The sequence below is a fragment of the Leopardus geoffroyi genome, chromosome E3 (genome assembly GCF_018350155.1).
Source record: "Leopardus geoffroyi isolate Oge1 chromosome E3, O.geoffroyi_Oge1_pat1.0, whole genome shotgun sequence".
In the NCBI taxonomy this organism is placed as follows: domain Eukaryota; kingdom Metazoa; phylum Chordata; class Mammalia; order Carnivora; family Felidae; genus Leopardus; species Leopardus geoffroyi.
In genome coordinates this window covers 2,083,993-2,110,151 of record NC_059340.1, presented here as the reverse complement: position 1 = coordinate 2,110,151, position 26,159 = coordinate 2,083,993, and the positions used below count along the sequence as shown (strand labels likewise).

Genomic DNA, 26,159 nt, shown 5'->3' with positions numbered 1-26,159 from the left:
AGCCCTCTCTCTGACCCTGGCAGCATGTGGGTGGCAGGCACTCGGGCGGAGGGGCCCAGAAACGGCCAGGCCTTTCTTCCAGCTTCATTAGAACAGTTTTGATGTGTTAATGCTGCTTCGGAAGGTGCGGGAAGCGTTCCTGGCCCCGTCTCACACAGGAACCGCAATGCAGATGATGTCGTGACCCCAGAGTATTTTTAGCTCCCTTCTCCCTCTTGGCCTGGGCCCACGGGGAGGTTTGGGACTCACGGGGACCTGGGACTGATACGGACCTTCCAGGCAGTACAGTCCACTTGGTGTGTTTATTTAAAAAAAAACAAAAACAAAAAACAGCCCAGGCCCTGGCTTCTCAGAAGCCTGATGTGTAGCTCCTGCGGGTCAGCTCGGGTGAGGTGCTCGGCCGCGCCAGGGCTCGTGACCCGCGACTCTGCCCGAGCAGATGGCGTTCATTACGACCTCCGCCGGAGCCGCCTCCCCTGGGGACCGTCTCCAACTGCTCTCCGCCCCCCTCTGCAGTGGTACTAGATGTAGGAAGGACCTCTGGTCTCGGTGCCTCCAAGTTTTATTCTCCCCACGTTCCCACCCCCAGCCGTCACCCCCATGGCACATGCTGAGCCCTTGAGGCCCCCAGCTCCCCGAGTCCATCGGTCTGGAGACAGACCTTTGGCAGAAGACGGAAGGGAACGGGAAGCTAGGTCATGCGCGGAGGAGGTGATCCCATCCCCCGTGGTCTTCCGGACCTTGCCCCCACCCTTCAAAGGTAGGACCCAGGGCCCCTCCCCAGGAGCTGGGGTACAGTGAGGGTGATGCTCTGGGGGCCTCCCAGCAGACCCCGCAGCCAGGCCCAGGGACCTGCCTTCCCCCAGGCTCTGTCCCCACTGCAAAGTCCTGAGCTCTAAGCACAGGGTTGGGGCTTTAAGGCACTAAAGTGGGGGGGGGGGGGCCATGCTCACAGCGACAGCCCCAGACTGGTCTCCCTCAGGTCCTGGGCCCCCCTCTGCCCACCTGGCTGTTCATCTTCTCCCCACTTTCCGTCAGTTCCCTCCAGGTACCAGCGATGCCTCCCAGAAGCCACAACCAAGGCCTGGGGCCATATCTATGCTGGGCCTTTTGGGGTCTGGGATCCCGCAGCCTAGCCTGGTGTCCAATTACAAGGAACCTTCCACCCTGTTTGCTTGGGGCAGGGCGGGGGGTGGCGAATACTCTGCAACCTGCATTGTGTTTCGTATTTTACACGGTTTTTGTTAGCCCCCCCCGTTTCAGAGCCACCCCCTTGCTTGCCTCCTTCCAGGTGACCATGCTCCTCGGCTGTTGCAACCAGAGGTTTCTCTCCCCGCAGGCCCAGGGGCCCCCTGCTCGTGAAGCCGGCACAGGCAAACATGGGAGCACACGGAAGGATTTCAGATGCGGGAAGCAAAGTTTGACAGAAGTAAACGGGGACAGTTGACCCCCCGGGGCAGCCGGCCCCCCACGGCCTCAGCACTTGTTAGAACGAGTTGTCAACACCACAGGCCCCTTTTGTCAGAACACCAAGGGTGACAGCAGGCAGAGGTGGTGTCGGGGACACAGCGTGAAGGCCTGAGGACAGGAAAGCCGTGAGTGTGAGAAGGCCCCGCTCTGGGGGTGAGTGGGCGGGGGGGGGGGGGGGGGGGGGCGGAGATGGGCACACAGGTGGGGCCCCAGGCCCAGGAAGCCACCATCCAGGCTGGGGCTGGGGTGAGGGGGCAGGACGCAGGGCCCCACGCGATGTTCCCCTCCGGGCGACAGCGCCGGGCGGTGGGCCCCCGTCTAATTCCCCTCCTCCCGCCAGCGGCCGGGGGACGAGCCCGCCTTGGACAGCTTGCGCGCGCTCAGCTTCCTCCTCAGGGAGGAGAACGTGTCGCCCAGGACCCGGCGCAGCCCCGAGCCCTCTCGGCCGCAGGGCGGGTCCTGCCTGGGGGCCGGGAGCCGCCCCGTGAACATCTCCCACCCCGCCAGGGCCTCCACGGCGCTGTCCACCTGGGCCAGCTCCTCCTCCGTCACCTCCCGCTCCAGGGCCCGGATGCAGCGCTCCAGCCACCTTCCGTGCTCCCTGATGGCATCCAGGGCGGGGCCGCACCCAGGCGGGCTGTCCGGGGCGGCCGGGGAGCCCAGCCCCTCCTCGGGCTCCGGCTCGGGGCCCGCGGAGAAGGTGTGGCTCCACGTGTCGGGGGTCAGGGGCTCCGACCCGCTGTCACAGCTCAGGCCCGAGTCGGCGCTGCAGGGCGGAGTCTCGTCCGAGGCGGACGGCGCCCTCGCATCCGCGTTGGGCCGCGACCCGGCTCGAGTCCAGGCGTAAAGTCTCTGTGAGGGAGAGACAGGGGCTGGGTGTCCTGAGCCCCGTCCCTCACCTCGTCTGCGCGCTGCCGGCCCCTGTGCCCGCCAGGCGCCGTCTGGGGCCAGCTCCGGAGCAGTTAAATTCTACCGAGTGTGCACTTGACCTCAGGCTGCCTTCACAACAATAAATACCCAAAACTCCTCACTTTGTCCGTTTCTACTTCGTTGTACCCTGGCTTCTGTGCTGGCAGATGCGCCCCCCCTCCCCAATTCGTGTGCTAGGACGGGAGACACCACCACTACGGCCCATGCCTCTGTCCCCAGCAGGCGTGCACCGGCACAGAGCGCTCCCGGCCGGCCCCTCTCCCACCCCCAGGTCACCTCCCAGAGAGTCCCCGGGAGCTGTCCCCGCGGCCCTGTCCTCCTCCACCAACTCGCAGGGGAGGCGCCACCCAGGGCACAGCAGCTCCGGGGCGGAAGCCGCGGAAGGTTGTGCCCAATGACCAAGCCCCGGAAGGACGCGTGTGCCCAGCGCCGAGCTACCGCCAGAGCCCAGTCTCCCTTCGCCTGGCCGTCGCCGCCCCGGCAGCACGCTCGCCCCACCCCACCACCGTGAGGACCCTCAGCAGGGCTGCCTGTGGACTCCCTGCTCCAGGCGGGCAGGCCACTTCCTGGGGGCAGCTTGGGGGTCCTCCAAAGCGGGGTCCCCGAGCCGCAGCACCCCTGGGAGCCTGTGACACACACAGGCCCTCCCCGTCCAGGGAGTGGCTGTCGGGGCAGGGGGGTGCAAATGCTCCCCCCCCCCCAACCTCCCCGGAGCATTTGCACCCCCCTGCCCCGCCAGCCACCCCGTCGCGGCCCGGGCTGCCTGCCTCCGGGGTTTTTCCCAGAACCGCAAACAGCTTCTGGCTTAAAACTTTTGGTTTTAAAATTAAGCCAAAGCTCTTCGGTGGAGAGGCCTTGATAAACACCGCCGTCCTCTGGAGGCTGAACTCAGAATCAAGTTGGAGTCCGCCGAGCAGGCTTCCCGCCGCGGAGGCTCCGCCCCACAGGCGCCGCGCCCCCGGCAGCTCCTCCAGCCGACAGCAGAGGGCAGCAGCGCCCGCAGCTCGCCCCAAACCGGGCAGGGCAGGACAGGACCGCGTCCAGAGTGCGGCCGCCCTCTGCCAGGCCCGCTCGGGTCCTCTCCTGCGCTGACCCCAACCACCGGAGCCGGCGGCCCCAGCCGACGCAAGGGTGGCGTGGGTGGGCGCGCCCAGCACCCACCCACCGTTCTGAGCTGGTATTTACCATCCTTGCCTGAGAGGGGCCGTCCACCCCTTGTCCCCCCTGCGCCCCGACGGCCACGGCCACCGTTGCTGGGTGCGCGCCACGGGCCAGGCTCAGGCGCCACACGCTGCCCAGCAGAGCAGGAAGGTGCAGGCACGCGGGTCTGTCTGCTCCCCTGGGGTTCTCACACCCCGGACCCCACTATCCTCTGCTCTCGGACTCCCACGCGGGCTCCCAGACCAGGCGCTGGCCTGCTGCAGTCCCTGCCCCGGGGGCCCCCCCTCAGAGCCGCTCACCTTGTACCTGTCGATGAGCTTGAAACCCAGGACGTGCTGCAGCTTCCGCAGACAAATGGGACAGAGGTCCAGGGGCCGCCGCAGGGCCTCCTCCAGGCTGAGCGCCCCCTGCATGATGCAGCCCAGCCAGCGGCAGTTCCCCAGGCCCAGCAGGTGACAGAGCTCGTGGCAGGTGACCTGCGGGGGAAGGCCCGCCACTGACCTCGCAGCCGATCCCCAGGACGCCCCAGGCAGCCCCAGAGGGGCCTAGGCCGCCGGGAAGCAGTCCATCAGACCTCTGCGTCCTGGTCCTGACTGCACAGGGCACAGACGGATGGCCCTGGGGCATCAGACACGGGTTCGAATCTCTGCCGCTGCCCAGCCGAGTGACCTTAGGCAAAGGTCTTGGCAGCTCGGCCTTCGTTCCTACGCTCTCTACAGGGAAGCAGGGTGGCCCCGGTGAGGGCGGGACAGGGGACTCAGCGGCCGCCTGCTCACACCCCTGTGTCTGATGGCACATCCTTGGCACATTCCCCGAACTGGCCAGAGCCCCCAGTGCTTCTGCCCACTTCCTCCCTCCACCTGTGCGGTGACCCCCGCACCCTGGCCTCCACGCCCACCTTGCAGCACTGGGCCAGCCCCAGGGCGCTGAAGCACAGTGTCTGGCCTGGGTCCTGCACTGGTGTCTCAGGGCCGTCGGCTGCCGCCTGGACCGGGGCTGCCTCCGAGGCGCCAGGCCCCGGATGCAGGAGCTCCCCCGAGAAACGGGCAAAGCTGCAAACGCCCACTTCTGGGGAGAGGTGGAGACACACGGGCCCACCGGTCACCTCACCCGGGGGCACAGGAGCAGAGCCCCCCACCCCCACCCCACCCCTCAGGACGCACGGCTCCTGCAGGCCGGCCCCCCCCGGGCAGCAGCCCAGGGCTGAGCAGGAAGGGCACGGCCGCACGTTCGAGGGCAGCGGTTTCCGTCCGCGCGCTCGCATCGTCTTCCCCGGGACGGGCCCCGCAAGCTCGGCCGAGGCGGGGGCTGCCGGGGCGGAGGCTCACCGTGCCCTGGCAGGAACTTGCCGAACGTGAAGCTCCAGGCCTCGCAGGGGTACAGGTCAGACAGCGTGAGGCCCAGCACGCACAGCGCGTCGCCCGGCTTGCTGCTCTTCAGGAAAGACAGGATCCCGTCTGTGGGGACAGAGGAGCCACAGGACTCAGTGCAATCATTAGGGTCCCCAGAAAGAAGAGGCAGAGGGTCAGAGAGGTCTGAAGGTGCTGTGGTGGGTCGACAGAGACACAGGGCTCGGGGACCATGCCTGCAGCAGGACAGTGTCCTGAAGGCAGGGGACAAAGGCAGGGCCAGGAAGGTCCATGGCCAGGAGAGCGTCTCAGAGTGACAAACTTGCAGCCTGGGACACAGAAAGGGACATGCTACCATTAGAATGACACCTGTCCCAGCCAAGAGCTCCCTGTCAACCCTGAAAACTCAGTGCCAGCAGCTCCTGTCACACGCGCCGGGGATTGAGACCAGCCCTCCCGCCAAAGATAAACCAGATAAGCTGAGTGAAATACAAAACACGGCTTCTTAAAGCATCCAAGGTGGGAGCAGAGTTGGCCACAGGGGACCAAGCGCGTCTTGGGAGGCAAAACAAGCTCTTCTACGTCTGATGTCAATGGCAACTGGGTCACGGGGGTGCTCGTCCAGGCTCACAGGGCCATTACACGCAAAACGGAGAATGTCAGTGCATGTGAATTATGCCTCAGTAAACAGGATTTAAAAAAAAAAAAAAATCCGAAACCTGATGAGAACTTCGATCCAAGGAGAGAACTGAAGCAGACTAGCTAAGACTGAGCCCCTTCGGAGATGAGGGAGGGTGGCAGACCCCGCTCCCAGGACCACGGACGGCCCAGAAAAGCTGTGTGCCCACAGGGGCCTGGCAGAGGAAAAGCAGAGCCCCGCCCCCGGCACGAACCCAGCACGAATCACATCACCCCAGGCCACTAGATCTCCAAAAAGGTAAACTAAGTTTCCAAGTAGTATGTCCAGCTAACGAGAAAAAATACCAAGACAGAATGAACGGAAAGACCACGAGTAGGCCACCAGCACGCGCCAGACGGCGGAACCGAAAAGCACCTGTGTTTGTGGCTATCGATACTGAACTTAAATCTTAGCGGGAAACTGGTATTTTTAAGAAGTGACACTGCTGGGAGCACCTGGGTGGCTCCCTCGGTTGAGCGTCTGACGTCGGCTCAGGTCATGATCTCACGGTTCGTGAGTTCGAGCCCCACGTGGGGCTCGGCGTGGGCAGCCTGTCAGTGTAGAGCCCACTTCAGATCCTCTGTCCCCCTCTCTCTGCCCCTCCCCCACTGGTGCGCACCTGTTCTCTCAAAAAATAAAAATAAGAGGGGCGCCTGGGTGGCGCAGTCGGTTAAGCCATCCGACTTCAGCCAGGTCACGATCTCGCGGTCCGTGAGTTCAAGCCCCGCGTCAGGCTCTGGGCTGATGGCTCAGAGCCTGGAGCCTGTTTCCGATTCTGTGTCTCCCTCTCTCTCTGCCCCTCCCCCATTCATGCTCTGTCTCTCTCTGTCCCCAGAAAAATAAACGTTGAAAAAAAAATTTTTTTTAAAAATAAATAAAAATAAAAATAAGAAACGTTAAAAAATATATATATTGCCGATTTGAGAAAGAACCCACCAGAAATGACAGAAATGGAAAGAGGAGAACTAAAATTAGGAACTCGATGTACGGGCTTCACAGCCCAAGGAGAGAAAAGGCACAGAGGCGGAGGAGGGGGGCCCTGCGTGGGGCCGGAGGAGGGGCCGGAGGAAGGGGCTGAGGGGTTTCCCGCCACGGCCGAGACACCGGGCCCTCCAGCCCCAGCGCCATCCAAAGTGCCCAGCCCGCTCCTGGGGCCTCCCTAGACCGGAGTGCGGGTGCCCCGCACATCTGAGCACCTAAGGCCCATCTGTGCCCCGTGACCCGGCCGCTCTCCAGCTGCCAGTGACCTGGGGGCTGGTGGGGGCTGGACACGTGCAGGACAAAAGTCTAGAGGGGTGCCTTACAAGGCGGCAGGCGCCCGAGAAGGGCTTGCCTCCCCCACCCGTCATGCCCTGGGGTCTCCAGCGCACGCTGGGAGGGTCGTGTGGCCTCCAGACGGGGAAGGAGGCTGGTTTTAGCCTTGCTCTTCAAAAGCCTGGGGAATAGAGGTCCCCCCACCAAAGAAACGGGGCAAGGATTCCTTCCTCCCGCCTTCTGCCTCGTGGAAAGGGCCCGCGCCCTCCCGCCCCCCCCCACCCCCCGCGCCCATCACCCACCCGTGTGGAGCTGGAGCCTGTCGGAGTCCTGGCTGGGACGTGAGGAGCAGTGTATGGACGCGGCCGCCACCGAGGGCAGGCACCGGACCTGCAAGCCCAGGAAGAAGGCCTCCGTGCAGTCGCGCAGGTACTCCAGCAGAGCGCCACCCGCCGGGCCCTCGCTCAGATCTGGGGGCGGGACGGCCCGTCAGCCGCCCCGCCCCCACCCGCCTGCGCCCCGCCCCCCGCCAGCCGCGGCCACCGGGCGCAGGAGGCCACCGTGGACCTGCCTTCACGGAAAGGAGAAAGCCGCAAGAAAGGGCAACGCCCCGATGAGAGAGGTCTGGAAGGTGGGGAGCCCCTCAGGGAGGGGCAGGGGGGCCCCGGCCGGCACCCAGAGTCCCCGAGGCTGAGGCTGGCCGGATGGCAGGAGCAGAGCGGGACACGGGAGGCGTGCGGGCGAGACGCCCCCGGGGCAGCCACACCAGACTGCTGCAGGAGGACAGACGCGCACCGAGCGAAGGCCGGCTGCAGGGGCCCGGGGCGGCGGCTGGCTGGAAAGGCAGAGCCCCAGGCCACCTCAAGCCCCAAAACGCACATTAACAAGCGCCCACGCATCTGCTCCTGAGGGTTTCGCAAGCTCCGGTGAGCTGCTGGCAGGGGACAGAACGAAGCGGATGGTTTGGGCGCTGTTTGCCGGACACAGCTCGAGCCAGGGACGGCGGACGGGCCGCAAGGGGTTGGAGAACGAGGGTGGCCGCAGGCCTCTGGCCCCCTCAGCTCCGCTCGGGCCTGGTGGTCGGTCCTCTGCAAAGCCAGGCGCCACCCTCTCTGCCCTCACCGCGTGGACAGCCGGCCAAGGCCCCTCGTCCGCCCCAGCCCTTGCCCAGCAGGCCTCGCGGAGAACCCTTACCCTCGCCAGGCCCGGCCGGCCTCCCCAGCACGGCCTCGGGGTCAACTAAGCCTGCGTTCAAACCCCACCTGTGCCCATCGCCAGCTCGGCGTCCGGGGCAGGTCAGGTGACCTCCCAGGGCCGGTTTCCCGGCCTGGGACACAGGGCAGGCGGGCTGGGAGGAACGCAGTCTCTGGAGGGCCCCCGGCACAGCACCTGGGTTGGGGCGGCACACCCCGTGCGCAACAGGGGAGGGGCGACGCGGCCACAAAGGCCCCACGGCCCCTGGCTTCGGGAGCGGTGTCTGAGCTGGGCGGGCGGAGAGCCCGGTCCCAGCGGGGGCCTCCCTGCCCGGCCCGGAGCCCAGACATCCTGCCTTGCACGAGACTCAGACTCCGGCTCCCCAGCGGGGCGCGGCTGGCTCCACGATGCCCACCCGCTGCGGGCCCGGCGCCACCTCCTACCGATGGGCTGCAGGTAGATGTGCTTCCGGGCAGGGCTCTGCCTCCGGGGCGGCAGGGAGGCGTGGAAGGTCTGGAAGTCCTCGGGGGCCTCGGGACGGCTGAGGAGCCAGTCGAAGGCCGTGTGGATGAGCAGCGTGCAGAAGAGGGTCCTCTGGGGGTTGTAGGCCTCGGCCAGGAACAGCCTCTCCGCAGGGGTGAAGGCAGACGCGTAGAGACGCTGCAGGGTGGGGTCGCTGGACACCAGCGCCTCCTTCAGGGCCCGCGGGCCGAAGCTGAACTCCTGGGCCGGCCTGCACTGCAGCATGGCGGGCCCGGCCGCTCCGGGGAGCCCCTGCCGTTGCCCATGAACCCCACAGGGGACGGCCACGATCTCTTCCGGAACCTTCCTGCGGGCCGATCAGAACCGCCGAAGGCTCCCCACAGCCGGACGCTGAGCCAAGGGCCCCTCCCGGTGTCGGGCCTCCTCGGTGACTGCAGAGGGTGGCTTGGACGCCTCCAGGCCTGGCAGCACCCTGGGGAGGGGGACACGCACACTGAGAACAGGGGTCTCTGAGGCAGGAGGAGCAGAAGAGGGACGTTTTCTCTGGCCGCTGCACAGGCACCAGCGCCCAGCTCAGGGAAGGGTCCTACTCCCCCACCCCCAGTGGGGAGCTTGTTTCCATGGAGCCCCAGTGCCCATTCCCACGGACTCGCCCTCAGATGGGAGGGGGCACCCGGGAAGGACAGCTATGCCACTGCTGTGGGAGCCCCTGCAAAGCCCGAGGGGGCACCCCCAAGAAGGCAACCAGCTGTTCCTGTCCTTTTGTGATGGCCAAGCGCAGCCCATCGCCAGGGACCCCACAGCGCCTCCTTGTCCCACCTATAAGCCCTCCTGGCGAGGCCCCGCCTGAGGACGAGCACCAGACCCGAGTCGCCAGGCCAGCTGGAAGCAGGCGAGAGCACGTGGGAGACAGGCAGCCCCCAGATCCAGAAGGTTCCCAGCACACGTGCCAACCACAGAAGGCCATAAATAGGGAGATGTGACCGTGCAACAAAGAGCGCTTTGAGGGCTGGGACAGACCGGCGGGAGAGGACACGCCTGGGGGGGCGGGGGGGGGGGGGAGGGGACAGACGGGCCCGGAGAATGGGACAAAGTCAGTTCACAAAGTGGAGTTTTCCTTCCGCATTACAGGGAAGACTAAGAGGTCCGTGCCCCTCAGAGACGACGCCCCCTCCGCCACCATACGCACCCCGAAAAGCTAGGCCGCCGCCGGCAGATGAGTAGAGCAGGGAGGTCACGAGGAAAGAAGCCAGAAGCCGGAGAAAAGGCACACAAGTAACAGAGAACAAGGCGAACCAGAAGAACGGCCGATAGTAGACTCTTCATTTAGAGCCAAGCCTGCTCTTCGGGGTGGGGGTGGGGTGGGGTGGGGCGAGGAGAGACGGGCCCTGCCGCGGGGTGGGGGTCCTAGCTGCAAACACAGCACCGCGGGCAGAGTGAGGACCTGAGCCACACTCCCTGCGGCTGACCCCGAGTTGAAACGTGAAAGTTGCGAGCGCTCACACGGACACATACGTGTGTGTGTGCATCCATGTAAATATACGTGTGCACGTACACATACGTGCATCCAAATTCCGTCATCCGTACGTCTTCCTCTGGAAAATTACATCGAGTTTTTCCAGAGGAAATTACGTACACACAGGCGGACGTATACTCAGATATATTCCCCAGAGTTAGGAGGGAGGGTGGGGGCTGGGCCCGAATGCCCGCAGAGAGCTCTAGGTTTTCCTTTCTGTAGATCTTTCTCACAAATCTAAGCTGCCGGTACGGTGCAATCCTACATCCTCCAGACTTAGTATATTACCAGCATCTTCCCAAATCCTTACACGTTCTATTGTAAAAATGCCGTTTTTAACGGCTTCCCAAAAACACCATGATGAACATGTTCCTACCAAAGTCTGAGTTTCTCTTTCCCCAGGACAGATGCCCAGAAGGAAAGACACCACGTGGGGGTGGTTAAGGGGGTCCCGATCTGCATCTCCCACCTGCTTTCCAGAAAGGTCATGACAACTTACAACCCAACAGCCGCTGACGTTCTAACTAGTCAGCAGCAAATGAAAACCACCAAAGGTGGGGGCCCCTGGGTCGCTCATTCGGTTGAGCGTCTGACTCTCGATTTGGGCTCAGGTCGTGGTCCCGGGGTCGCGGGATCGAGCCTCACGTCGGGCTCTGGGCCCGGTCCCCATCACGCGGAGCCCCGCTTCTCAGGAGCCCCTGACCAAGCCCCAGTCCGCACCACCAGACTCCAGGGCAACACCGGGAGTTTGCACCAGGATGAAGAATGGGGCCTGGGCTGTAGGGGGAAAAAACATCCGATGCAAACCCATGGATCAACTCTTGGCCGGGGGACGGGGCCACGGCGGGAGGGGGGCAGGTTCTCCAAGAGGCCAGAAAACGTGTGGAGGACCTAGCGAGGACAGACCCTGTGTACCACAGGGACCCAGGAGAGAACATCGGCACTTCCGAATGGGGCCCGGGAGGGGCACATACACCGACCGGCAAGTTCCTTCTGTCCTTGGCTCCCTCGTTCCCTCGGCAGTCCCCGAGCGCCTGCTCATCCACGGTGCTCGGCCGACCCCCCTGGACTAAATAGGCACAGGTCTCTGACCTTAGGGAGCTTCGATTCCAGAAATGTGTAACAGACAGTAAGAGGCAATAAAAATAAAAGTACATACTGTCTACATGGTGTGAGAAGGGGGTAAAGGGCCTGGAAGAAAAGGCTAATCCTAACCCTAACACTAACCCTGACATGGTGAGGTCCGAGCAGCCTGGAAGGTCTGGGGCGAGTGTCCCAAGCAGAGAAGCAGGTGCAAAGGACCCGTGAGTGGCTTCAGGGGCAGTGAGGAGACAGCATGGCGGGAGTGGGGGCGGGAAGACCGGCCACATCACGCGGCACAGGAAAGGCTGTGTCTACAACTCTGGCCTCATCCCGAGGCGGGTCGGGGGGCCCGTGTGCGTACCACCCGTCTCGTCCCTGAGGGGCCAGGCGTCCAGCCTTCAGAGCGGGCTGTGAGCTCCTGGCGGTCCAGGCCCCCGGGGGCAGAGAGCCATTCAGGGAACCCTTGACGAGGGAGCGCCCTCAACGCCAGCCCGGGCTCCGCGATGAGCTTGGCCCTCTGCCCTTCGACCTGTCGTGCCGCGGTGTCCTCCCCGGCATGGCGGGCCTGGCGGCCGCTGCCCACCTCACCCAGAGCGCGGCTGCACGTAGCGGGAGGAGGAGGACCGCCGGGTCCCGCCCAACTGCCACCCTGAGCACCTGACCCCGTGGGCACCTCGCGGCCTATTTCTGGGCGGGGCTCCCGTGGCTCTGTGTCTGCGCCCTCGACTCTCCCAGACTCGCGTGCGGCACCCCTGCCGCCCCCAGCTAGAGCAAGAGGCTTTCCCGCCAGCAGCCACCCCCAGACGGTCCCCTGAGTGGCCCAGCCGCCTCGGGCCGGCCGGGCTGAGAGCTGCCTATAAACCGGTTCGGGACACGCGGGAGGGTCTGTGTCACGGCCGTCACGGGTAGCCCCCACCGGCCCTGGTCAACACCCGCCCCCCACGCCCGCTCCCCTGCCCCCCAGCGCCTCAGACCCACAAACCCAAGATCGCTTTTGACCCAACACCTCGTCTGAACCCACGGCTGCCGGCCTTCACCCATCCCAGAAGCCAAGGACACGGGCTCAGAGAGGGGAAGCCACCTGCCCAGGGACACACAGCTACACGGACTCAGAGGAGGTGCTCCTGACCTCGGGTACACCGCCCCTCGCTCTGGGCCTCATCCACAGGGCCTCCTCCGCCCTCAAAGGGGCCTCCGGCAGCATCGCTCCCGCTCCCGTGTCACCGTGTCACCCGTTGACTCCTCAGGGCCTCGAGCCGACACGTCCCCAGCCCGCCTCTCTGTGCCAGAAATTCCAGGGCCCTGCCGCTCCTTCCCACGCGGGACTCAGACCCAAACCGGGAACCTCGGGCTCCCCTCGCCGTCCCAAGAGAACCCAGGCACGCGGCACACGAGGGCCCCGGGGGCCAGAGGCCCGGGACACACGGCCGCTGTTTCCCAAGGAGGCTGGAGGGGCCCAGGCACAGCCCGTGTCTCACCCCTGCGGCCCCTGCACCGGAAGAGCGGCAGGGACCCCGGGAGCTTTCGCTCACGTCGGCACAGCTCTCAAGGCGCCCCAGGCCTGAAGTTAAAACTCAGATGCGTGCGACACGAGGACAGAGTCCTGCCGCCAATACAACCCCCCACACCCACAACACAACCCCGTTACAAACCCCCACACCCACACCCCTACACCCCCTGACACACACACCCTTCCATACAACCCCCCACCCCCCCCACAAACCCACACTCTCCCAAAAAACCCCCCCATACCACCCCCCACACACACACCACACCACTACCCAGGGACAAACTCCCCACACCCACACCTCTACACCCCCCCACACACATACCCTCCCATACGACCCCCCCACAGCCACACCCCACACCCCTACACCCCCCACACACACCCACCCCCTCCCATAAAACACCCCCATACCACCCCCCACACCCCTACACCCCCCCACACACACACCACACCCTTCCATACAATCTCCCACACCCCTACACCCCCACACACACCCATACCCTTCCATAAACCCCCCCATACCACCCCCCACACCCCTACATCCCCCCCACACACACCATACCCACACCCCTATGCCCCCCCACACACACCCTCCCATACAACCCCCCCACACCCACCCCCCACACGCCTACACCCCACACACACCCACACCCTCCCATCCAACCCCCTCATACCACCCCCACACCCCTACACCCCCCCACACACACACCACACCCCCAGTACAAACCTCCCACACCTACACCCCCACACCCCCCACACCCTCCCATACAACCCCCCACACACCCAACACACACACACCCCAGTACAAACCCTCACACCCCATACCCCCAACCCCCTCCCACACACACCCACAGCCCACCCCACCCTACCCCCACACACCCCTACACACACCCACACCATCATGTGGTCTCTGGAAAAGCCACCTAAGTGAGGAAACGGCAAATCACAGGTCAACAGTGTTGTTGTGAGAACAATCTTAACCTCATGGGTTCCCCATAGGCCCCCAGGATACACTTTGAGAACCAGTTTTCTCTGATTCCTCCTGCCTGAGACACATCACACCCACCGTGGTGCTCAGAGCACCCACGGGGGATACGGGTCCAGTGGCAGTCAGCGAGCCCCACGGGCCCTGCCCTGAGCAGGGCCCCTGGCCCAGCAGCCACCCGGGGCTCAAAGAGCCTGGGAGACAGGGCCACACCGGCCCAGCCCAGCTCCAGTTGGGGCGCGAAGGTGTTTAAGTCTCTGTGGGGCCTAGACGCAGACACATGTCTGCCCAGACAGCATTTCCTCTCGAGAACCCCGTGTGGCCGCATCCACCTTCCTGGGTCCCTGGGGGAAGCCCCTCCCTCCCCCACGGGGTCCCATCCGAGCCGCACTGGCCTGCGAGGTGTCAGATGGGGCCACACGGCTGGACGGCGGCCAGCTCCGGGTTCAAAGCCGGCCCTCGCGATGGAGCCCGAACTCTTAGGCACCGACAGTTCCCGAAGCAGAGGGGGGTGGGACCGTAGACACAGGGTGGGACCCGTCCCCTCCCAAAGGCTGTTAGCACTGAGGCCTTGCCCGACCTTTCAGGCCGCTTCCCCCACCACCGGGGCGCCCAATGACCCCCTCGCCCGGGGTCTGTGTCACCCAGAGGCTGGGAAAGGGCCTGGTACAAGCCACTTCCTCCCGCGGTGGGTGGGTGGGGGGGTGGTTAGATCTTCCTGCGGGAAGGGTAGGCTCGTGGGCCCAGGGAGGGAGGGCAGGCTGCCCAACCCCAGGGCCCCGGCACCTGCTCCCGGGTCTGCCTGGACAGACGCCCCTTCTCCAGGCAAGAAAGCACGCTCTGATTCTTGTCATTCTGAGGGCGCTTTGCAAAACCTCCGGCAGCTGCAGGAGCTGCGGGCCCCAACCTTCAGTGCAGGCAGAGCGGCCCCGCAGAGACACGTGTCAGGGGTGGGCTCCCGCTTCTCAGAAGGCTTGGGTTTGCGGGGCCGGGGTGGGGGCGGGGGAGGGGGGTAGGACCTGTGTCTGCTCCCGGCTTCCTGTTACATTGGCCCTCGCTGGAGGGCCCTAACTTGGACTCCAGACCCCCTTCCCTTCGCGTGACCCAGGCAGGCGGGGGTCCCCGCCCCCCGCCCGGATCCGGGCTGCACGCTTAACTTTGGCGTCTCTAAGTAACCCTCCCCTCCCCCCCTCTCTCCTCTGAACGCGCTGCCTCGTTTCCCGGGTGTGCGCAGCCGGCCAGCCTCCTTCTCCACCAGCCCCGGCCCCGCCCGAGGAGCAGGAGCGCGGTCCTCCCGGAGGAGGGGAGGTTCTCCCGGCCCGCGCGCTCCCTTTCCACCCTCGACCCCGCCCTCCTGTTGCATGTTTGTTTGCAACGGTGACGGCCGGCGGCCCAGAGTCCGGGCCACCCTGCCGCGGGGCGTGGAAGGCCGGGAAGGGTCTCCCGGCCCCTTCCCTCCTCAGACCCGCTGCGCGGCAGGGCGTCCCCTCTGCGGGGCTGGCGCGGAGCACGGAGTACGACCTGCACCAGGCCCTCCGGGAGCGCTGCGCCCACACCCCCGCTCCTGGCCCCGGGGACCTTTGATTCCCCCCTCCCCACCCCCTGCCGAGCGGGAGTGCGCCCGCCACCACGGCGTCCTCCGGGGTGCGCGACCCGACCGGCGCCGCAGCGCGGCCGGGGCATTCCCACCCGACACTGCACCCTGGGCTCCCGGCCACCCGGCATGGCGGTCCCCTCCCGGTCCCCGCGTCCCGGCCTCCCCACCGCGCCTCCGTGCCCCCTAAGCGCCGCCCCCCTACCTCGCAGCCCCGCGCCCTCGGGAGCCGGCGCACGCGGCCGGCCGAGGGCAGCGTGGGCACTTGTCGTGGGCCACGAAAATCAAGGAGGTCCCAGCATGACGTCAGCACGGGGGCCGGGACCCAGGTGGGACCGGGGGCCGGGCCGGGAGGAAGCAGCTCCCGCCGCGGGCACCACACGCGCACCCGTACCCCCTCCCCCCCCCCCCCCCCCGCGCCTCGCCGCCGTCTTACCCTCCGCGGGGGCCACCAGGGGGCGGGAGGCTGGCAGCGGCGAAAGACTCCCGGGCACGGCCACCGACCTGCCGCCGAGTTCTGCCGAGCACGCGCGGGACGCCCGCGTGGGACGCCCGCGCTCCCAGAAATACCCGGGGGCGGCGGGGGAGGAGCGGCACAGGTGAGGGAGGTGAGGCTGCGGGCCAGGTGGGGCCCAGGTGGGGCGGCCGGCGGCTCTCGGGCAGGCCGGTTCCGTCGCCGCGGCCCCAGGAGCTTCCCCTTCACGTGGCAGGTCCGCCTGGAGGGACCTAACGAGTCTTCAGGACTTTTCGGTGGGGGGGGGGGGGGGTGGTGAGCCATTCCCTGGATGCTCGGCCTTTATTCTCTCTTGCCGGCCTCTTCACGAGCCTGACAGGTAACGCTTCTTTTTGCGCCCGTTTTATGGATGGAAAACCGAGGAGTGGGCAGGGGAGGCGACTGGCCCAGGCGGCAGAGCCGGGCTCGCGTCAACCGCGAGCGGCCAGGGCCCTGACGCCCGGCTCCCGGCTCAGGGCGCTCGGTCGGGAGTGGGAGCGCTGGGATCCCTCGAGTCCCGGGAAAATCCCGGGTGGCCGGCACCCCGGGAGACAAAAGGGAGGGCGGCCGGGGCCCCACTGCTCCCCGGGAGAACGGCATCCTCGGCGCTGTGGTCCCGCCAGTCCGGCCACCACGGCCCGAGCAGTTGCCACGCGTCCTCCCCGGGGAACTGGTTTGTGGCGCGCAGCTCCCGGGAGGCCACGGCCACTGGCCGTCCGCACGGGGCAGGCGGCCCCCGCGAAGCTTGAGGAGAGGTCCCTCAGCCGTCGCCCAGATCGTCCTTGCCCCAGCCTCGCCGGGCCTCCCCAGAGCCCTGTCACCCTGCTGGGCCGCAGAGAAGCCTTCACGAGACGCGGCAGGCGGGGCTCGCCGGTCTCTGCACTGTTTCGGCACACTTCTCGGGCCACTGCTAACGGTCTCCTCTGCCTTCTCTTCTGTAGCTCAGCATGGGGACCCAAAGTGGCATAGGACCCTGTCCTGAGTGGTCCCCACTCCTTTTTTTTTTTTTTAATTTTCTTAATATTTATTTTTGAAACAGAGAGAGTGCAGCGGGGGGACGGACGGCGGGGGGCGGGGGACACAGGATCCGAAGCAGGCTCCAGGCCCTGAGCCGTCAGCACAGAGCCAGACGCGGGGCTCAGACTCACAAACCGCGAGATCGTGACCTGAGCCGAAGTCGGAGCTTAACCGACCGAGCCACCCGGGCGCCCCAAGTTGTCCCCACTCCTGATAGAGAATACAGCTCAGGTCACAGGCTCCGTAGCCTTTCCTGCACCCCCGACACAGCTCCCCTTCCGAGCTCAGCCCCGGGACTCGGGCGCAGAAGGGGGGATGGTCTGGACACGCAGCAGGGCCGGCCCTGAGTGGGCCTTAGGGGACTTCCACCCTCCGCCCCCCAAGAGCTTTGATGGAGGATGGGTCCTGTCTGGAGGATTCTGTAATAAAGACTTCCAAAAAGGCCAGCGAGGTGTAAGGACCTTGTGCAGGACTGGCGGCCACCTGAGCACAGAGCCAGTGGTCAAACGTCTGGACTCGCTGCTCGGGCTACCGGACCGAACTCTCTCCTCACCTGCAGGACGGAGAGGCCAGGGACCCGGTCTGCATAGGGCAGGGCGTGGGGGTTATGTCACCTGCAGAGTGCTGGTCGGATGGGGCCACAGGGACGGTCATTTGAACCTCTGCATGTGCAGCCCCTGCGGGGGACGAGACACGCTGAACGTCCACTTGGGGGCGCGGGCCCTCAGGTGCTAGACCAGGGGCTGGATCGTGCGGTCGCCTCATGTAATGCTAATGCCAACCCGGGGGGGGGGGGGAGGAAGTACTGTCGTCCCATCCTACAGATGGGAAAACGGAGGCTCGGGGAGCCCGGAAGTGGTCCCCAAGACAGAAACCGAGGTCCGTGTGGCTCCAAAGACACACCATATCGTGTTCACGTGGCAACAGATGCTGCCTGGCGTGGTCACTGTGGTGCTGCTTCCTCCTGAGCCTCTGTTTTCTCATCTGGAACGTTCTCCCCCACATGGCCCCCACCCGCTCTGCTGCTTGGGTGGCCCTAGAGAGCTGACCCTCCCATCCAGGGACCCCTCACGCTCTCCCCTCCTCGCCCGACTTGCGTCACACGACTGTGGGAGGCTGAGCCCCGGTTCCCTTGCCCTTCCCTCATCGTGGGTCATAAACCTGTGTGCAGGGACCTGATGGCTCTGTCCCTGGTGCCTGAAAACAGTGCCTGGAAAACAGCAGGCGTCCGTATTTACTGGATGGAAACACACATCGTGTGCTCAAATGAGAGGGTGTCACCTTCTCGGGCTCTCTCGTTAGTGTCCAGCTGATGTCACTCGTTCCCTCAGACGTGTCCCCACCACCTCTGAGCCGGGGCTGGGAGGTGCCTCCGGATGCCGTTAGCACCGAAACGACCCGTGTTTTGGGGGCCATGTTACTGGGTCGACCCTCAGCTGCTCTCAGGCCGCCCGGCCAGGAAGTGTCAGGCTGGGCGCCCTAAGATAGCCCCAGAACGGGGGCGTGGGCCACGGAAGCTTCCCAGGCTGCCCACCCCCAAGGGAACTGGGCCTTGTTCTGGCCAGAGTCACCTGGTCCCCTCCCAGTCACCTGGCGTGGCCTCCCGGCAGAGAGGACCTGGACCCCAGCACCCCAACCCTCGGCGCTCCTGTGAGCTGGGCGCCCCCGCCACGTGCCCGGGAAGGGCCAGGGAGGCACTGTGGAGGGGCAGGGTAGCGCTGTGGTGGCCCGGAGAGGAAGGGCACGCGGAAGGGGCAGGATGGGGAGGAGGCCTTTGGACTGGGCTTTCAGGAGGTTTCTGGGGTCTCCTGGGGACGAAGCTGTCCTACAGAGTAGCCGACAAAGTCACATGGTGAGTGTCGAGGGGTAACTGGCAGGTGGGCAGATGGGAGGGAGGCTACTGTTCTCTCAGGATATGTGGTGTGACGGGAGAAACAGGCGACGGTGGTAGTGCAGGAGTGCAGGAGAATGTTCTAGAATGGGGTCTGGGAGAGGCCCACAGGAGGTTCCCTTCTGGCATCGGGGCCTCCTGAGCCCCCACACGGCTGGTGCACCAGGGCCCCCCCACTGGCTGCCCAGCCCCAGCCCCCCAGCCCCCCAGCCCCCCAGCCCTGGGTTATCAGGCCTCCCTCCTGCAGTGCAGACTTCCCGGACCTGAGTGTGGTCGTGTGCCCATTTGTGGGCTGGCCCCCCCGGGGATCCACGGGCAGCACCACGGAGAGAGCCACGGGGAGCACCACAGGGGGAACTACGGGGGGAACCACGGGGAGCATCATGGGGAGCTCTCCACGCAGGGTAAACTGAGCAAGCAGCAGAATCCATGCTCCCATCTGCGGGAGCCAGCCAGCCTCTATTCGGAGTCCTGACCCTGCACCGGGCTCTGGGTTAGGACCCAGAAGGCACAGTGAACAGGTGGGGAACAGGCACCCCAGGCTCCCGGAGGTCACTCTCCTGCCTCCTGGCCCCTCCGGTTGGGGGAGAAGCTTCCGCAACCACACTTTTGGGAGGAGAGGCGCTCGTCCGTGGAGGCCTGCCCAGCTGACCGCTGCCATGAGGTCTCTGTCCCCTCCCCAAGGGTCCCGTCTGGGGCTGGTGGGCAAGGGGAGCCGGCCAGAGGGAGGGAAGGGCTCCCTGAGTAAGGACCACCTTTTCTCCCGAGTCTAGGTCATGACAGCTCCTGCTGGGTCCCCACAGCCACCTGCCCAGAGCCAGCTGTGGCCCCAGCCCCGGCTGCGCCCCCGAGGCGAGAGAGGTTCCTAGTGCAGAGAGGAGCCCCTATCTGAAGGCCAGCATTATTGTTCCGGCCCCAATTTGTCCCCAAGCTGCCCTTTTCCCCTCTGGAAACCTTTATGATAAGGGGCCCCTTTGAGCCAAGTGTCGCCTCTGCTCTGGGCCGCCAGCCTCCCAGGCCGCCCGCCCACCCGTCTGCCCGGCCTCGTTCCGGAGAAGCAAGTGCCCCCACGGATGGCTGAGGGATGTGTCATCGTGGTCCCCAACAAAGCAAGGGAATTTTCCCTCTAAACCTTAAGAGATGACGTGGCAACAACTGTCCATTGTAGGAGATCGAGAAAAACAGAAAACCCTGTCATCCAGCTGCCGAGAGGTCAGACATCCTCCAGGTACGTTTGGGGGCTCACACCCCACGTTCTGTCCTGCGGGCGGCTGTCACGTGGCACCTCCCCGCCAACAGCCAGAAAGCGCGTCCCCACCTTCTCTGTGTTGTGTTTTGATTCGTGGGTGATTCACCTGCTTTGGGACCTTCTGTCTTCTCCCCCAGTTTCCTTGCTAGTTTACATATAATCTGTGCTAATCTCATTTCCGTACATCTTTGCCACACAGACATCCCATTTTCTCCCCCTCAGCACAAACCTCTACCAATAGATCCTGGCTCACGGCGTCGCACTCTGACACGCGGAGCCGCGGGCATTTGCGATTCTCACTGGGGGTGGGGGGGGTCAGAGAACCGGGGACCTGAGGACCGCCGCCTGGATACCCGCCGGCCCAGCCGCCCCTCGGCCGGGCAGCCGGACTGGGATACTGCCTCCTTCCTGCTGCCCAGTGAGTGCGGCCAACTGGAAATCCAGGTGAGGGAGGACCAGCTCATTCGGAAGGATCCTCACTCCGCGTGGGGCGGGGGGTACCGAGTGCCAGGCCCCCCAGAACACAGAGGCAGCCTGCTGACATCCAGCCCCGGGCCGGCTGACGCTTCGGGCCACCGCCCCACCCCTGCACGCTGGGACACATTCGTCTCGGACTCCAGACCTCTCCTGTGAAGTCACCTCGTTAGAGCCAATTCTAGAAATGGACACTGACGTGGGGTCCCCTGTCTTTTCAGCCAGACGGTCAAAGGGTACCGTCCCCACCTCCGTGCTCACTGCCGTCCTCTGGCCCGGGCAGATCTGGGGTAACAGCTGTGTGGTCTGGGGACGCTCCCTCACCTCACCGCACCTGTTTCCTGGGAGTGGCTTGAATAGCGGCCCACCTGCGGCCTCACGATGGGACCTTATTGGGAATAAAGGTCTTTGCAGATGGAATTAAGGTAAAAAGCCTCAAGATGAGATCATCCTGGATCCGAGTGGCCCTAAATCCATTGCCACGTGTCCTTATAAGTGGGAGAAGAGTAGAAGATACAGGAGGAGGCCAGGTGACCTCGGAAGTTGAGACGGCAGGTGTGGCCACCAGGAGCTGGAAGAGGCCAGAAGGACCCTCCCCTAGAGCCTCTGGAGAGAGCATGGCCCTGCGGCACTTTGATTCGGATTTCTGGTCTCCAGAGCTGGGAGACGCAATCGCTGCTGTTCTCGAACCCCCGCGCCTCCCGCGTTTCCTGGGGTTGCTTGTCAGCACTGGAAAGCTACACGGTACTTCTCAGCACTCGGGAGGCCCTTACAACATTCATTCAGCAGATGCTCAGACACCTGCTGTGTGCCCCGTGCTGGGCCACGGGGACAGGATGCTAGGCCTCTCTGTGCTCTCCTTCTGTCCACTGGCAGCAGACGAGGGGAGACAGGATGGAGGGAGGGCCACAAGTGGCATGGACAAGGGGGCCCGGGGCAGAGAAGCGGGTCCTGCCAGCCAGAGGGACGGTGTGAACAGACCTGGAAGGCAGAACGGGCGGGGGTCAAGGGCTCAAGAGGGGAAGCAGGGTTACGTGGGGGGGGTGGGGGGTGGTCAAGTCCCTTGTAACAAAGGCAAGGGGGCCGATGGCCCAGGCAGGGGCTCTCACGTCTCTTACTAGGTCACCTGGGAGTGGTAGGGGGAGGCAGGTGACGTCCAGGTGGGAGGCCTGAGCCCAGGCCCAGGCTGTGGGGGCTGCTCGATTTGGGCAGGGACGTAGATTCAAGGCCTCCCCTGGGGTGCAGGGCTCCCTGCCCGTGCCTCAGTTTCCCCAGGCCTCCTGTCTCAACGATGCTCCTGGAGCTGCTCTGTGTCTCACCGGAGGGATGGGGGGAAAGCGAGTACCTGGAACCTCCTGACCGGATGCCCACCCTGTACCAGCTGGCGCTGCGTGCCCAGGGACCCCCGTCCCCTCATCTCCTGTCCGGGGCTGTCTGAGGGCCCTCTCGGGCATGGGGGGCACAGAAGACCCTGGCATGAGAGGCAGGACGGGGGGCAGGGCAGAGCAAGGCTGGGCTGCCAGAAGGGTCCGCCCTCTGCGCTCCTAATCAGTATTCACCCCAGAGAACAGCTGGTCTGGCTGGGGCCCAGGGGAGGGGTGCAGCTCAGTCACCGCCCCCCCCCCCCCCACCACACACCGAGGGCCCTGTCTCTGCTGCTGGGGGCAAGGGCCCCACGAATGGGGGTCCCAGGAGCCCGGGAGGACCGCCCTGTGTCTTGTCTCTCTCTGGCACACCCCCCTCCTCTCCTGGTCTTGGGAGGTCAGGGGACCAGACGGCACGCACGCCCTCTCCTGGGGAAGCAGCCCACATGCCCTGGCAACATGCAAACTCTGGAGGTGTGGGTCCAGGTGGCCCACCTGGGCTCCAGATAGCCACAGCCCCACACCCGGACCCCAGCAGCGGCGGGCACAGCCCACTCTCGGGGGCCAGAGCAGGGCGGCGGGGCAGGGGTGGTTCTGGGACCGAGCCTGCCCCATGCTTAGCCATGACAGTGGGTGGCTCCGGACAGAGGGGCTGCTTCCCTCCAGATGTCCAAGTTCGGGTGGTCACGAAGGCTGACGGCGCTCCGGAGACCCCAAGGCAGCCCACGCTCACAGACCACTCATCTTTGGCGGACACGGTATCCCAAAGGTTTAGGGTTTGGTGATTCGCCAGGGGGCCCACCGAGGCCACACCGTCAGGATCTGGGACGTCCTCACTCCCAGAGAGGACCTGCCGGCCCTTCCTGCACCCTACTGTCGGGTGCGTGCCTGGCCCCCGCTTGCCCTATGGGGGGGACCCGGGGAGGCCCAGATTCCAGTGGGGGCAGACCCCAGGTGTGTGGGCAGCTCTGGGCAGCCTGTGAGGAGGCCTACCTGAGGGGTCCCGGCTTTGTGGCCGGTTCGACTCCTCGGAACCCATGGTCCAGAAGCTTCTCCAAGGAAGCACAAGAGGATGGGGTCAGTCTGGGAAGGTGGCTGGGGGAGAGTCCCAGGCGGGGCCAGAATTAGCCTGGCACGACTAAGCCTCGGGGGACGCAGTGAGCCGGTGTCACAGGGCCTTCCTGACCCATCAGGTCTGCCTCTCCCGCCCCCGAGCAGGGAGGGCTGTGGGGCGAGGCGGTTACACTGCAGGGCCCTCCCTGCTTCCTAGGCTGGGGCACCCCTGCTGCATCCACACCTGCAACCCAGCCCCAGAGCCCACACGCGGCTCAGGGTGGGGTGCGGGCTGCTCGAGGTGTCCAGGAAGTCCCACCGCAGCTGGGGTCTTCTAGGCGGGTCCGCCGGGTGGGCTGCACACCCAGCCCACCCTGGAGGGCGCGGGAACCCGCAGGAGCTGGAGGCCCAAGAAGCCGTGGGGTTCGGCCCGTCCCAGTGCAGAGAACGGAGCGTATACTGGGCGGGGGGGATTCCTGGTGCGGGAGCCCCGGGGCTGCAGTCACCTCACCTTTAGGCGAGCACCCAGCCGCCCTGTGGCCTCTTCCCAGCCACACACCCAGAGCCGGATGAAGCCATGCGCCCCAGAGAAGCTTTTCAAGGACCCCCCTTGTTCTTAAAGCCCAGCCTTCCCCCTGCAGCCCGTGAGGCCGTGGGCCACTTCGCCCACCCTGTGCCACACACAGCAGCTGCCAGCCCACCCCTGGCCTGTCTGTCCCAGACACACACCCTCCTTCTACCTCTGGCGTCCCTTTGCCTAGAAGGCACACTGCACCCCTCAACAGGGTTCCCCCAGTGGGGCTGGAGCCCCCACCCCATGCAGGGCGCGAGCTCTGGCCGCCATCCCGGCTGTCCTCTGCACCTGCTCCTGCCTGCCTCCTTCCCTCCCGGTCCTGGCTCCGGTGCCTTCCACTGCACACCCCCGCCCGTCCCCGCCCGCCCCTGTCCGCACCCCCATGCGCCCCCGTCTGCCCCCCATCCGCCCCTGTCCACCCATCTGCGCCCCCGTCCGCCGGAAGACATCTGCTCTGCACTTAGCGCTCACACCCAACAACTACTTCTCCCCACAAGCCCTCCTCACGCGCACTCACCTGGGCAGTGGCTGTCTTCCGCCCGGAAAGACGCTACGGGCTGGGGAGCTGCGGCCACCTGTCTCGCTCCCGTCAGTGTCCAGCGCGGTGTTCAGCTCCTACGGAGCGCCCGGCCGGGGTGGCTGTGATGCCACGCACATGGCAGTGTGGAAACCCCGTCCCTGCACACACCCCGCCCGTGCCTAGTACCCCGAGCACCCCCACGTGGACAGGCCCGCCTCCATTCGCACACACGCACGGTGCCCGCCGGGGCCCAGGGCCCTCCCCGCCCGCTGCCCGGAGCCCTCGCTCCCCCCCGCCACCCACGGGTCACACACACAGAGCCAGGCGTGCGCGCTTGCTCCTGCCATCCCCGCCACCCTCACTGCAACAGGCGCCCGGGCTGCTGTTGGCCGCCTCTGCCTGCCGGCGTGTTTGCCAAGCAGTTTCCATGGCAACACATCCCGGCTCTGCCGGGAACAGACAAGTGCAGCGAAGACAGTCTCCATGGAGGGGACGAGGCTCGAGGTCTCCGCCCTCGGGCTCCAGGCAGGCACGGAGGGTGTGCTCCCGTGAGCCTCCGTCCCGAGTGAGCCTTGCACCCTGAGAAGGAGGTTCGGGACTTCCTCTTGGAACGTGCTACCAGAGCTGACTTAGGTCATTCAGTCATTCAACAAACCTTCCATGCTGGCTGCCTCAGGCAGGGGCCTGGCTCACCAAGGGCTCACGGGCCGCGTCCTGAGACCGGACCGTCATCCCCACTGGCCTGCTGAAGGCCCATCCTAGGCAGCTCAGTAGCTCCCTGGGCACCAAGGCCCAGCCTCCCACCCTCCCGGAGCCTGGCCCCACAGGGCAAGTGTTCTGGGGCCCCCTCTGTGGAAGAGCAACTGCAAACCCCAATTCCCCACCCCCCACCCCCTCCAAACCACCCGTGCGCTTTGTAGAAACTCCTGTCAAGAGGTGAAGCCTGGAGCCCATCCTCGAATCTGAGCCTGTCTCATGACTTGCGTTGGCCAATAGGAGGTGACACAAGTGAGGCGCCTGGGGGGCTCAGTTGGCTAAGCGTCCGACCCTTAATTTCAGCCCAGGTCATGATCTCATGGTTGTGGGATCGAGCCCCGTGGGGGGCTCTGCGCTGGGTGAGGAGTCTGCTTGGGGATCTCCCTCTGCCCCTCCCCTGCTCGTGCTCACTCTGTGTCTCAAAAGAAAAAGAAAAAAGGTGACAGATGTGACACCATGCCAGTTCTGATCTCAGGCCCCGAGGGAGGTGTGGGCTTCTGCCCGTTCTCTTGGCCTGTGGCGGCAGCAGGACGGTGAGCCAGGGCCGGCCTTCTGGAAGGTGAGAGAACAAAGGGGGCCTGTGCCATCCCAGTGGAGACCACCCTAGAACAGCAAGCCCCCAGCCAACTCACTTGCTGACTCCAGATGCAGGACAGCAAGCCCAGAGAAGCAGCACTGCCTGGTTGCCGGCACCCCTAGACTTTAGACGCTGTGAAACGCAGTTGTTTGAAGTCACTGGCCTGAGACGATTTGTTATAGAGCAGAAGCTGATACGCCCTCTTCCCAGGGCCCTGGCCAATAGTCATCCGATCTCACGCGATCAGCAGGTGCTGAGCGCCCAGAAGCTCACCCGGGGTGTGCAGGCTGCACACAGACCTACTATGTGCCAGCACCCCACTGGAACCTAGGGATGGAGACACAGTATGGGGCCCATCTCTGTTCCAGGAGCCCACAGCACACAGAGGGCAGCGTTATCGGTCCCAGCTTACAGGCCAGAGGGTGGGTGACCCGTGGCTGTGGCAGCAGGGGACATGGCCACAGAACCTGGCGGGATCAGAGCTTCCGCGCTCTGCTTTTCTCCCCGTGGACCCCCGTTTGGAGACATTTCACTTCCTGGGTAAGTGCATGTTAGTGGGTCACAGTTGGTGAGAGATCTCAGTCTCTGTCCAGTGAGGGCTGTGGTTCAGAGCTCCTGCCCTGTGGGGTATCTGCCCTCCCTCCCTGAGCAAGGCCCCTCTGGGATGGCTGGTCAGCACTTCTGTGCTCCTACACAGAGTGGTAAGTACGCTGTCCCGCACCTCTCATTGTCTGAAGTGAGATGGGCGGCCCAGATAAGCTAGCCTGCTCCCACTGGGAAGAGAAATCTGCCCAGCAACAGTGCTGATGGTCAGCTGTTGCACTTTGGTTGGACGTACCAGCCAATGTCCATTCTGATTGGCTGGCATCCTTTTGTCCAGCTGGCATTTGTCAATGCCCGCCAATACCTGTTGGGTGGCCGCAGGGGGATCAGAGGGCAGAAGTCAGGGCCAGTTCTGACCACAGTCGGGTGTATCACAGAGGACC

At 65.2% G+C, this 26,159-nt stretch overlaps 1 protein-coding gene and 1 long non-coding RNA gene across 6 annotated transcripts; one reads left to right on the top strand and one right to left on the bottom strand.

The window, feature by feature from the left end:
* Positions 1–648: 648 nt before the first annotated feature.
* On the top strand, positions 649–2,094 carry LOC123589466. Its single transcript, XR_006708345.1, has 3 exons — positions 649–760; positions 1,292–1,595; positions 1,978–2,094. It is a non-coding gene; the product is annotated as an uncharacterized LOC123589466 (long non-coding RNA).
* Positions 1,662–24,327, bottom strand: AMZ1 (archaelysin family metallopeptidase 1). Of its 5 annotated transcripts, none has more exons than XM_045461575.1 (7): positions 23,838–24,327; positions 8,481–8,992; positions 7,146–7,313; positions 4,890–5,018; positions 4,460–4,629; positions 3,861–4,037; positions 1,662–2,322 (listed from the first exon to the last, which is right to left on the bottom strand). In XM_045461575.1, exons 2-7 carry the CDS (start codon positions 8,782–8,784, stop codon positions 1,789–1,791), a joined length of 1,482 nt encoding a protein of 493 aa, XP_045317531.1. In that variant the 5' UTR covers positions 8,785–8,992; positions 23,838–24,327; the 3' UTR covers positions 1,662–1,788. The 5 variants fall into 5 exon arrangements, with proteins under 5 accessions (XP_045317531.1, XP_045317532.1, XP_045317533.1 ...); XM_045461576.1 differs by lacking the exon at positions 23,838–24,327 and adding an exon at positions 15,642–15,736; XM_045461577.1 differs by lacking the exon at positions 23,838–24,327 and adding an exon at positions 15,411–15,603.
* Positions 24,328–26,159: the final 1,832 nt, after the last annotated feature.